The sequence below is a fragment of the Leopardus geoffroyi genome, chromosome B3 (assembly GCF_018350155.1).
Source record: "Leopardus geoffroyi isolate Oge1 chromosome B3, O.geoffroyi_Oge1_pat1.0, whole genome shotgun sequence".
Lineage (NCBI taxonomy): Eukaryota > Metazoa > Chordata > Mammalia > Carnivora > Felidae > Leopardus > Leopardus geoffroyi.
In genome coordinates this window covers 132,003,987-132,016,824 of record NC_059337.1, presented here as the reverse complement: position 1 = coordinate 132,016,824, position 12,838 = coordinate 132,003,987, and the positions used below count along the sequence as shown (strand labels likewise).

The 12,838-nt window shown below is 45.7% G+C and overlaps 1 protein-coding gene across 5 annotated transcripts in view; it reads left to right on the top strand.

Moving 5' to 3' along the window:
- Positions 1 to 12,838, top strand: part of KCNK10 (potassium two pore domain channel subfamily K member 10) — a 130,249-nt gene that overhangs the window by 84,731 nt on the left and 32,680 nt on the right. For all 5 annotated transcript variants that reach the window (XM_045451790.1, XM_045451786.1, XM_045451788.1 and 2 more), the window contains one exon: positions 6,408 to 6,568. In XM_045451790.1, the coding sequence (XP_045307746.1) occupies positions 6,408 to 6,568 (161 nt within the window). The remainder of the gene's footprint in view (positions 1 to 6,407; positions 6,569 to 12,838) is intronic.

Sequence of the window (12,838 nt, the reverse complement as noted above, 5' to 3'; positions counted from 1 at the left end):
GGGTCCTGCTAACATCTTTTGAACTCTAGGTGGAGCTACCCACGAGGTATTAAGAAATAAATGTTAAATCCCTTATTTGCTGAGGGCAGTGCATTTCTGGTTTTGCTTAAGCAAGACTGCATTGGGTTTTCTGTTACCTAAAACTGAAAAAATCCTAAGTGACACACACTTAATGGGTCAGAGATCACGGAGGGTCCATAAGGGTCCTCTGGCCTGGGTGGCCCGTGCCTGACTGTGCTGGTCACTGTACCTGTGGGCACTATCTTCTACCTTTTTTGGGCCACTCACTCCTGATGGAAAACATCCTATTGGATGAACCTGTGGTTCAGGTACCTGTGTCTTGGTGACCTGGGAGGCTCTGTAGCGGGAGGCAGGACACTCTGTCATATCTATGAATGAAGACCCTTCCCAAAAGTCTGAAGGGACTGTGGGTGCCCAACAGGAAACTAAAACCAAGCATACAAACAAAACACAAAGCAAAAATAAAATCCAACCTGAATTAAAAGTCCACTTTAGTATCATGGCTCAGTATTATTGCTAGAGATTAGGTCCTTGTTCTATGCGATGGTAAATTATTGTCTCTCTGACCCTCCCTTTCTCTTAATTGAAAAATAATACACTGTAAGCTGAAAATCACGGAGCTGGCTAAATTTTACCTCTAGAATGGAGGATATTTCTAAAATCCTACAGTTAGAGAATTCGAAGTAAAGCCTTAGTACAATGTTGGTAAGAATAATGAGGTGAAGAAATAATGTGGTTTTTTCCCTTCAATTATTTGGTGGCAAATTCATCCATCACACGTGGTAGCAAGGCTTATAAGAAAACCCAGAGTGCTCAAATTCTTCCAGTTCTTGAGAAATTTTCCACTATTTAGGAGTCAGGCAGTGGGGTAGCCGGAGCTAAGGAGCTGTCTTTTCATTATTTGTGAACTATCCAAACATTTGCCTATTTACTTGAGTTTCTATAATTTATGATGTAATATTGTAGACATTTCCGCAAATCGCTGAGGTTCTTTGAAAAACATGATCTCTATTGGATTCCACTGGATACACCATCCATACCATAATCACATGTTGGAAGCTTAAGCTGCTTCCATTTTGTGATTGTGTCCCACTGTGGTGTGAAGTCTTTGTGTGTCGAGTGTGGTCTTTACCTCTGGTTGTCTCCTGGGGAGGATCCCCCGAGGGGTTGTGGTGGCGAAGGGCATGGACTTTTTAAAGGCCTGCCAAATTGCTTTCCAGAAAGACTCTCATGAGCCACATGAGGTTATGTACTCGTCAGACCCAAGAAAAATGTGTTCATTATTTAGAATGTGTGTAGAGAGTTCTTAGGAATAACAGTCTTTTCTGAAAAGCAGTGATACTACTAAGCATCAGGGGTCCCTTTTAGCTGAAGGTATCAAAGTACTTCTTTTTAAACAAGGTTTTCTTGTGTTCAGATACGCAGGCAGACTTACAAGTGTGTAGCAAAAGGGAATATATTCAGGCACTTGTCCAAAATAGGAGCCATGTCAGAGGAAGACCAGACTCTGCTCAGTCTTTGCTGAGGGTGCCCTGTCCCCTGTCCCCTTTGTCAGTAACTAATTCTGATGTGGGGAAGTTCCACCTGCCCTTGGATGTTGACTCTGATGGTGGGTTCCCACCAACTAGGGTTTCTAAGCGGGAGGAATGCTGCTCACTCCTTTGTTCAGATGCTTTCCCACAAACCATTATTTGTAGCAGGGCAGCAAATGACAACATTCTTATCAACAGCTCTGCAATGCTAGTCTTCGAGGCGTTTTTGGGTTGAGTCACCTGACTCCACTCATATCAGAGAGAGCCCCTGGACAGGTCCCAGATAGTAGCTAGTAACTGTCACTTGCCTGACGACCTCAGTTAAGAGTACCTGCACCAAAGTACCTGAGCAGATAGTTCTACTTAAAGCAGCACCTGAACGGGATGCTAATCTGTGGCTTTGGAAATAGTCACTGAGGCCGACATTTAGTGAGTGCTTACTAGGTGCCAGGCACTGTGCTCCACAAAGTTATCTCACTTAGTCTCACATTAAGCATAGCCAGTAGGTACTGTTATTAGCCTCAGTTTACCGAGGCTCTGAGATGTTAAGTAACTTGGCCAATATCTCACGACTAGTAAGCAGTGGAGCCCAGCTTCGTTCAGCAGGGCCCAGAGCAGAATGAAAGTGTGGTCCCTTGCTAAAAAATGATTAAGAACATCAAAATGGCACCAGCAGATCAATAGACCAAGCATGGGGCCCTTCTTAGTGTGGGTGCACAGATTGCACTCCCAGAAAGCCAGTTCTGCACACGTAAGACAGTCTGGGCCTACAATGCACACTTTTTTTTTTTTTTTTAATTTTTTTTTCAACGTTTATTTATTTATTTTTTTTGGGACAGAGAGAGACAGAGCATGAACGGGGGAGGGGCAGAGAGAGAGGGAGACACAGAATCGGAAACAGGCTCCAGGCTCTGGGCCATCAGCCCAGAGCCTGACGCGGGGCTCGAACTCGCGGACCGCGGACCGCGAGATCGTGACCTGGCTGAAGTCGGACGCTTTACCGACTGCGCCACCCAGGCGCCCCTACAATGCACACTTTTTAACCAGATAACAGGCTGAATGGCACACGGTTGTGCAAAGATTTGGCTTAAATAGCAAATGCAGGTGTTATGTGTGAGCTACTCAGGCAGTCTTCTTTAAACATGAGCTTTCTCTTCAAAAAGGGCCTGGAACTGGTTTGTAGCCAGAGGTGAACACAGTGAAGCCCTGCCTTGGTCCTTCTCATTTGTAACAGATGGGCCTTGCCGGGCTGGTCATCTCCTGCCAGAAGTCACCAGAAGTCGGTTGGTGGAGTAGCTCTTTGGACTTCTTTTGCTTAGTCCAAATTCCTGTGTTCTCCCTGACCAACTGCCTCTCTCGCTGCCACGTCACCCCATTTCGTTTCCCAGATGTTGCTGGCCCTAGCTGCACCAAGAGATGCCCACACCCCAGATGCAGCTGTGGGCCCACCCAACTCCCTGCGCCAGCCCCACTGGCAGTACAGATATTCTGTCCCCTTGTCCTGGCACTGCGGGAGAACAGCAGAGTTTCTGGAGGGAAGAGAGGAGCCAGCCATCTGTTTTCTCCTGGGGCTTCATCTTCCTGGAGACGTATTGCTCAGAAGCGACTCCTTCCTACAGAAAACCCCGGGCAAGATGATAATTGCTACTACTTACTGAGTGCTTACTTTGTGTCATGATTTACATGTATTTAATCTCTACAGGCAACTCATACTTTGCATGTAACCCATTTTATCTTTAATAGCTACAAGGCAGGTGCTGTTAACAGCCCGGTCTCAGAGGAGGAAAGTGAGGCGGAAAAGTTAGGTAAATACCCAAGATCTGAGAGTCAGTAAGTGGAAGTGTCAGAACAGGAAGCTTTGCGGTCTCTAGCCATGAGCGTCCATAACCATCACTCTGAACTTCAAAGTTCTGCCAAGGATTTTGGAAGGATGGGCAGGGAAGTCCAACAGGCCCGGTAAAGCAGAGCCAAAAATCCAGGAATGTGGCCCTCCCATTGCCTCAGAGCAAACATCCAAAATGTGATTCACCTAGAATTTTCCCAGAGTGACAGGATTGAGGGTTCCACTGGAACAGCTTTTCCATATAGACCATCAGAGCCAGGGGACACGTGCACACATGTGCACACACACACACACACACACACACATGCACACATGCATAAACACAGCATTACTCAAAAATGGCAATTACCTTATGCCCAGTATGAAGTGATGGCCTTAAATATATTTAAAGACTTATTTGAATATTAGTGAATATTACTCTACTTGTGTCCTTACCCGAGAACTTTAACTTCGTTTTGGTGTTCTAGTCTATGAAACACTGAAAAAGTAAGGAGCCAATTTCAGTAATGCTACTAGTGATAATACTACTTTGCACTGGTATAGTACCTTACAGTTCACTGATTTGTGCCCATTTCCCTTGAACTCCTCTCATCCTGGGATTTGTAGAGGTTAAATGCATCCGAGGACAAGCAAGTGGAATGAGGTCGAGTTGAATCTGGAGCCTCTGTCTTCTCGCTTCTTTGTCATGCTCCTTGGATGCCACCAGAAATTCCCTGAACACAGTCCTTACCCAGATGGTGGGGCAGATCCAAACAGAAAGCTGGGGCAAGAGTGTGTACCTCTTGTCGGGGCTAATAAGACGCCCATTATTCAGCAGGCTCAAAGCCTCAATTTGTTTGCCTGTGCTGTGTCTGCCGTATGTTTCTGAGATACTCAGACTAAGGAAACCTACGTTCTCTGACAGTAATCGGGCAATACTGAGACAGTCAGGCAAGAGTCATAAATGTTTTCACAGGTCAATATCCACCTCTATAAAGTGAAACTGGGTAGGCACATTTATTCCCCTTTCAAGGTAAATCAGATTATTCTAGAGGGGAATTCTTAGAAAAATGGTTTTGTCCAAGTTCCTGAAAGCACCTGAAAAAAGTTCCAGGAGCCTTTTTTTTTTTTTTTTTTTTTTTTTTTGCACAATTAAATGGCAGTGGTGGTGAGTAAAAGAAATGCAAGACGAGGAAGGCTTGCCTGAATGCTCATTTAAGAAATGGAAACTGTAACTGAGATAATTCACGATAAGAGGTTTGAATGATTCTGACAAGAAAATTGGAAAGAAAAATAGCCAGGTGACTCATCACCCGAAGGCAGACAGCAGCAGCGAGGTCTCTAGGCTCATAGGAGGTGGAGGATGGGACCGCGTCAACATTATCCTTGACTGCGCTGCACCCCTAACATAACCATAACCATGAGCCCAGTAACTCACCCATCACATGGATCTAGAAACAGGCCCCACATGAGTTACCCTGTTATGGGAGAATAGTTGGATGACTATCTGGGCGCCAGTTAGCATAACATTGCAATACTCATTGGCATGAAACTGAATAGCAAGTAATTTAGATTCTCATCTCTTTATAAGTCACGGTAATACCATAGCCCCTCCCCCACCCCCCGCTTTTTTTCCCAGCCCTACTTCCATTAGTCTCATCCACCTAGTGGAAACCCAGTGCTCACTATACAGAAGTTACTTACATAATTGCAGAATTCTTTTTTTTTTTTTTCAACGTTTATTTATTTTTGGGACAGAGAGAGACAGAGCATGAACGGGGGAGGGGCAGAGAGAGAGGGAGACACAGAATCGGAAACAGGCTCCAGGCTCTGAGCCATCAGCCCAGAGCCTGACGCGGGGCTCGAACTCCCGGACCGCGAGATCGTGACCTGGCTGAAGTCGGACGCTTAACCGACTGCGCCACCCAGGCGCCCCGATAATTGCAGAATTCTTAAGAATGGAGATGCTGGTATTTTCAAGCACTACTTGAAATATACATTATAGCCATGACTATAAAAAGATTCTTTTATTTTCAAACATCGATTCCACCAATAGATATGTATTTAGTGCTTGATAGCCCTTGGTGCAGGAAGCAGGTGGGAAGAGAGGCAGGATCCAGAGACGATGTAAAGTTCCCAGTAAAGAGCAAAAGCCAAGCAGAGCTAAACATCACTCATTGTGAGAAGACGCACAGTCTTCCTTTCCTGCTCTGCAGTTTTCAGGTGTCTCGGGGTGGGACTGTATGATCCATGGGTCCTTTCCAAATTTGTGCCAGGCCACATATCCTCCTTAGTGCGGAGTATCTGTTTCCCTATAGAGCCAAATATTGGGGGTAGCCAAGTCTGTTGGGTGAAGGGGATGCACATGAGATGAGACTATAAAGGAGAAGCTCCTTTCAAATCTACAAAGGGCAATGGCGAGCCCTGCGTGGATATTCAGGTCTCCCTGAACCAGGCATGTCCAAGATGTTTGGTGTTTCTGAGGTGGATGGTACCGATTTCCATCAGCAATGCAATTCTGGGTGACTACCAGTTTTCCTAAAGTGTAATCTGATTAAACACACGAAGATCCAGGAAAGCCGGATCTCCTTAAAACTGTTTCCAAGGAGAGGGGCGCCTGGGTGGCGCAGTCGGTTAAGCGTCCGACTTCAGCCAGGTCACGATCTCGCGGTCCGTGAGTTCGAGCCCCGCGTCGGGCTCTGGGCTGATGGCTCAGAGCCTGGAGCCTGCTTCCGATTCTGTGTCTCCCTCTCTCTCTGCCCCTCCCCCGTTCATGCTCTGTCTCTCTCTGTCCCAAAAATAAATAAACGTTGAAAAAAAAAAATTTAAAAAACTGTTTCCAAGGAGAGAAGAGAGAGAAGCAATGGAACAACGTTCTGATTGCTGGAGGGCCTTTGAAATGAAGCTCTACTCCCCGACTGCTCGTGGAAGTGCAGAAATCCTTCCGTCTATCTGTGGGTTCTCTGGTTCAGCCCTCTGATTTCTCTGCCACCTCACCACTCTCCCTCTCTCTTTTTGATATTTCTCACCAGGGTATGGGAATATTGCTCCGAGCACTGAAGGAGGCAAAATCTTTTGTATTTTATATGCCATCTTTGGAATTCCGCTTTTTGGTTTCTTATTGGCTGGAATTGGAGACCAACTGGGAACCATCTTTGGGAAAAGCATTGCAAGAGTGGAGAAGGTCTTTCGAGTGAGTACTGTGTCTATTCACACCCTGACCTCTGCGATCCAATTGGCTTTTTAGCCTGACAGGATCCAGAAGGAATTATCAGGATGTTATCGTATCATTGTCACTTTTGAAGGAATAATGTTATGACCGTGTTTTCTCTTTTGGCCAACGGTGGTCACAGGTACTGTGCCTAAAACTCCTTTCCCTTCAGCAGCTTCCTTCTTGACAGTGTATTTCCAGAATCGCAATACAAGAAGGTTAAGTACAGATTTGCCAAAACAGGTTTTCTGAAGATGGGAGAAACATTTAGTTCCGTTTTAAAAATGGAAGATTGGGTTCTAAGTGTGTTTGCAATAAAGTAGAGGAGTAAATCCATTTATTTTGTTATTAGAACTTATTTACTCCTTTTTATGTCCAAGTGTGGTGTCTTTAGGCTGATCCTAGCTTCTAAGACCCCTTCCAGAAGCCTGCCTTGTCTAGATACCGCGTTGTGCTTTGTTATTTGTCTCTTCATGGTCTCACCCTATCTCCCCACGCCCCACCCCCACTTCTGAGTGCTCCCTCAGCAATAGTACACTAATGTACTAATTTATACTAAGATGTTGATGATTGCTATTGTCTTAGTGGGTTTTTTTCCACTTGAGAATACTTACCTTTAAACAAGGGACAAAAACTCAAGAAATTTATTGGTATGTGAAGGCGATGTGATTGGGTTGGGGTTCCCAGTGCCCTTTAACTCACACTTCTCCATATGATTTCACAGATAACTTGTTTGGCTTAGAGGCAATGTCATTTCTGCTCTCTTTTTCATTATTGACCCAATTCTCAAGTCTTTCAAACCTGCTTCAGGGAGTTGTTTCTGATGATGTCTAATATTTAAAAAAAATGACAGTCTGAGTGAGAGGCATCTGGGTGGCTCAGTCGGTTGAGCATCTGACTCTTGATTTTGGCTGAGGTCATGATCTCATGCCTGTGAGATGGAGCCCAGCATGGCCTTCCTCACTCAGCCTGGAGCCTGCTTAAGAGTCTGTGTTTCCCTCTCCCTCTGCCCCTCCCCTGCTCGCGTGTTGTGCTCTCATTCTCACTCACAAACAAAACAACGCAAAAAATAAAACTGACAGTCTAAAGACCTTTTCAGATTCTAACAGGGATGGGCAAAGATAGATCAGTGGTGAGTTCTAAAGCTGCACTGGTTTTTCTCTCCGAGACAAGAAATTGTGACTTCTCTTTAGAAGGCAAGGGAGCTCCCCAGGTGAGCACTTTCAGGTTTGTTAAAGTGGAGTGGAGGAATAGGGCAGGAGAGCTGGCTTAGAGTTGCCTCTTCTGAGCTCAGTGATCCTGGGTTTACAGTGATCCTGCCCCGTTTGCTCATCAGCGAAAGAGGAGGATAGAATTCGAATCCACTTGAGAAGGTTTTGGTGATGATTAAATGAAATAATGTATGCAAGAGAACTTGGCAGAGAACAGGGCCAGACACACAGCGTTCAGATCTGCTGTGTGTGTGTGTGTGTGTGTCTCCCAAAAGAAGCCCTTATTAGCGGGATAGCCATCCATTCAGATTTCATCTGAGGAGCTCAGGAGCACGTGGGTTTTCCTGGAATGTCCCATAACCTTTGCTCCTGGGCTGCTAGCTAGCCAGCTGGCTCATTAGAGCATGCACTTGGGCTCAGTGGTCACCATGGAAACCGTCAAGGCTCAGCTTCTCTGCTTCTCAGATGTTCAGGTCTCCCTAAACCAGACACGGCAACCCCATCTCCAAGAGCCGTTTTGAACTTCTCGGAGGTGCCCTTTCAGCCATGGCCTCATGCCCCCACTCCAAGTTAGACAAAAATGAATCTGGCAGATTGAACACTCAGAAGAACAGGATTCAAATGGAGAAATGACTGATCTGGCATTTTTTATTTTTATGTAGCTTCTCCAGATCTCAGTTTCCTTATTTGTAGACAGAAAGGATTGCACTAAAAGCTTTTGAAATTCCCCGTTAGAAAAAAAAAAGAAAAGAAAGAAACCAGTTACTGTATTCTAAATGAAGGAAGAGATTGCAATCATTCTGACCACATCTGCTGCTGAATTTGGGGACTTAGTTTCCCCTAGGGAATTTTGAACTACAAATAGAGAGTACTATTCTCCTTCCCTTAAAGCTGCCTCTCGGGTGAATCTGAATCGTTCAAAGGACCCTGGGACAGAGCCTTAAAAACCTTGCATTTCATTTTTATGCTGATGGCACCCTCAGTCCCTTGCAGCTCGATCAAGGACTGGGAGTCTTTCAGGAAGGAAACAGCAGTGTATTATGGAATTGCCAACATGCGACATATGCATTTGCCCGACATCGGAGGGTGCTGCTGGAAGGGGTGACTGTACTTCAGGAATATCAGCCGACTTCCTGAATACACAAACAACCGATTCTGCAGTTTGCTTGCCGCCTAGAGTTTGGGTGGAAAATCTCAAAGGTCTTTGCCATTCATTTATACTACATCTCAAAGGCCAGTTCCCCTTAGGTGATCAGTTGAAAACTGAAAATGTTATAAACCAATAAAAGCTTGGGGTTGTGCAGTTCAGCCGCTGTGGGGAAGGTCTTTTTTTTTTTTTTTTTCTTTTCCACCTGCTCAAGGATTAAGTCTTTTTCTTATCTGCTATGTTTTCCCTCAGCTGTAGGGAAGAGATTTTTAGTGGAGTAAAGATAAAATAGAAAATGCACTTCTGGGCGCCTGTATTTTGTGGTGTAGACACAGGAGTCAGATAGAGATTAAAGTGTTTAAAATGTCAGCTTTATTGCTGGTAAGCTAATCAGAGAACGTAGCTTTTGCTTTGATGCCAAAAGGACTTATTAACCACTTTGCCCTGAATCAGAAGGACTTCCCTGCTGTATTGGTTTTCTAATGATGTGTAACAGATTATCGCAAGTGCAGAAGCTTAGAACAATACACGTTTATTGTATCCCAGTTCTATAGGTCAGAAGTCTGGGCAGGCTTGGCTGGGTGCTATGCTCAGCATATCTTGGGGCTGGGCTCTGGATCTGGGGAGGAATCTGCTTCCAAACTCATTCAGGTTTTGGCAAAAATCAGTTGCCAGTGGTTGTAGGACTGAGATTCTTGTTTCCTTGCTGGTTGTCAGGTGGGGGCCATTGAGAGCTTCTAGGAGTTAGCTGGGTTCCTTGGCACATGGCCCCTCCATCTTTAAAGCCATCATGGAATCCTTCTTGTGTATTGTATCTCTCTGACTTCCCTCTGCCCCTCTGCCACCAGCTTGAGAATGGTGCCCTGCTTTTTAAGGGCTAGATCACATGATAATTCCCTGTCTTAAGAATAACTGTGCCATATGACACAACATAGCCATGAAAGCAATAGCTCATCCTACCAGAGGTTCTGGGGATTAGGGTGGGATATTTTCATGGGCCATTTTGGAGATTCTGTCTCTTCTAGTCATTGGCAGCACAGGTCTCCTTAACGAGAGCAGGGTTAGCCCCACTAAACTTGCTATATCATGGAGAGAACAAGGTATGCCTCTATGTAGCAGATGGTTTCAGATGGGAGGGGAAGGGGACTGAGGTGGAGGAACTCAGTCCCTTCTGCTGTGTCACTTGTCTGATTGAACAGTGGAGGTCGAGGCCTGGAATGTTACTCTGGGTGAAGTCCTTCCACTTAGAACATGAGGCCAGGAGAGTGGACATTGCCCCAGTGCTAATTAACAATGGCTTAAAAATTCAACACTTACTTACCCTGGAGAGGGAAGAGCCTAGAGGAAGGTTGGTGCGTCAGTTCCCTAAAGGCAGGTTAAGGACTGTGGTACCAATTCCGATGTGTAGATGTTCCCCCAACACCACCAAGCAATTCTTTGACACCTGTTGAGTGTCCTAGAATTCAACTCAATTCTGACTCTATCTACCTGGAGAGCACGTCAGTTCAGCTCCCACAGGTGAAGGGCTCAGTTCCACAAGATCTCCCTTCACTTCAGATGCTGGTCACAAGTCCAGGCCGTTACCTGTGCTTCTGACCACATGGCTGTAGATTAGGGGTTCCCACGACCCCATCCTTGAGTTCAATAAATCTGCTAGAATGTCTCTGGGGAAGTTGGGGCCTGACACAGTAGCACATAGAAGCTTTCTGGTTCACCAACCTGGAAGCACCCTGAATCCCCTCTTTTTGGATTTTTTTGGAGGCTTCATTACACAGACATGATTGATTCAATCATTGACCATTGATGATTGCTTCAACCTCCAGTTCCTCCCCTCTCCTCAGAAATTCCACCAGGGCGTGGTAGTGAAAGTTCCCAACCTCCCCCATCCTTAGGTGATCCAAAAGTCATGTCATTCACATAACAGAAAACACCTTGGTTACTCTTATCACTGGAAATTCCAAGGGTTTCAGAACCTCTGTACCAGGAAAGACCAAATTGTACCCATGTTTTGTTCTCTGTTTCTGCTCTGCTGTCCTTGGCATGTTGGCTTTTCATCTTCAGACTTGTTACTGCATGGCTTGCATGATGACTGCCTCAGGACCACATATGTTTCCACTCAACCATATGTAAGGCAGGACAAAAGATCTCCTTGTATTGGGAGAACTTTCCCAGAAGTTACCCTGTAGACTTCCCTCTGGCTCACTGACCAAAATGGGGTCACATGACCATTCCCAACTGCAAGGGAAATTAAAAAAGTAAGGATCTGACAAAGGAGAGTGGGATTTACTGGTTTAGACCAGTAGTTCTCAAAGTGTGGTTCCCCGGACCATCAGCATCAGCATCCTCCGGGAACTTGTTAGAATTGACAATTCATAGTGAAGTTAGAGCCCAGCAATCTGTGTCCACCAAGCTTTCTAGGTGATTCTGATGCCTACTAAAGTCTCAGAACTCTTGGCACAGAGGACTCATGCTTCATCTCCTGGGGCTGATGAACAAAATGAGAATTCTAGTAGAGAAGAAGAAGTTGGGGTGAACACACGACAGCATCTGGCTCAGGTGTCTGTCAACCACTAGCCACACAGACCACTCATAGGGAAGCTGTTCTCCCTCCTTGCCATAAATCAGGTGGTCTTTGGGATCTTTGAATCAGTCAGGGGAGACTAGCTTATGCTGGAGACTAGCTTTCTCTCACCCTTGTCAGGCTGCTGCAGCCCCAGCAACCCTCCAGGCTGAGGGAGAGAGCCGGGCATTGCACAATGGCCCTAGGAGCTTTGGCCTCCAGTTACAGCCCATTGGTTCCAACTAGTCCCTCAGCCCCACCCACTACAAAAGGAGCCTGGAATGCATTGTTTGATCTCCAGGAAGTGGTTTCCAGGTTGGGAAAATGCATGACTACTAGTAATACCTGGGATTACCTGTGAGCCCCACTCTAGGATGACAAGGGTCCTTAAAATTTAGATATAGATGGCCTGTGGGTCACTCTTTGGGGAACACTACTCTGTGAGACTCATTTCACTTGCCTAGACCCACATAGTGAGTTGGGGGTGCAGCCTGGACTCGAGCCAGCCTTATCCTCTTCCCGGTGGGCCAAAAATATTTACGGTCAAATATATTAATCCATGCTGTGAAACCAACGTGGAGTTTAAGATTTTGGACATGTCATGCTAATTCGTGGAGATGATTTTTAAGTATTTCTATAACATAAAGTAAAAATACTTCTTCCTGGGTCTCCAGAGGGAAATCTGGGCAGTTAGCAGGGAAAGATAATTATTTGGGATTAAATAAGGCTGACCTTGGGTTCTGAAGCAGATTTTGGAAGCGGGAAGCTTCTCTCTCCCCTGCGGTGGGCTGGCTCTTGTGTTGGGCCAGGCTGACTGTGAGCTGATAGGATGCTGTAGGAAGGCTGGTCAGATTCTGGACTGGATCCCATGTTCTTGGTCTGAGCTGGACTTTGGCCTCTGGTGGGAAGCAGCTGCCTCTTTTTATCAGGCTGAACAGCAAGCTTTTTGATATTACCTTTAGAACCAAGAGACTCTTTTTTTTCTTCTTTGGTCTCTTCCCCCAAGGATACAGCAGAAATGTTTACTTGCCTTTGGAGCCACAGGAGCCTGGGTGTAGCTGACAAATAATAACACATTACCCTAGGCTTAACAGCACCATGATTGCTTGGGGACTTTAGAGCCTGTGAAATGCTTAGGATGGGGTGATGACAGTCTCAATCTGCTAATGATGTACAATTAGTGGGCCAATCAATCACTTTGGATTGAAGGCAGGAGGCTGGTGGTGGAAGCCAAGGACTGCAGGAGGCCTCTGCCATGTGCCTGGCATGAGTCGGAAAGACTTTGAAGGACACACATGGCGGGAGCCTTCTGTTACTCATGAGTGGTCTCGGAG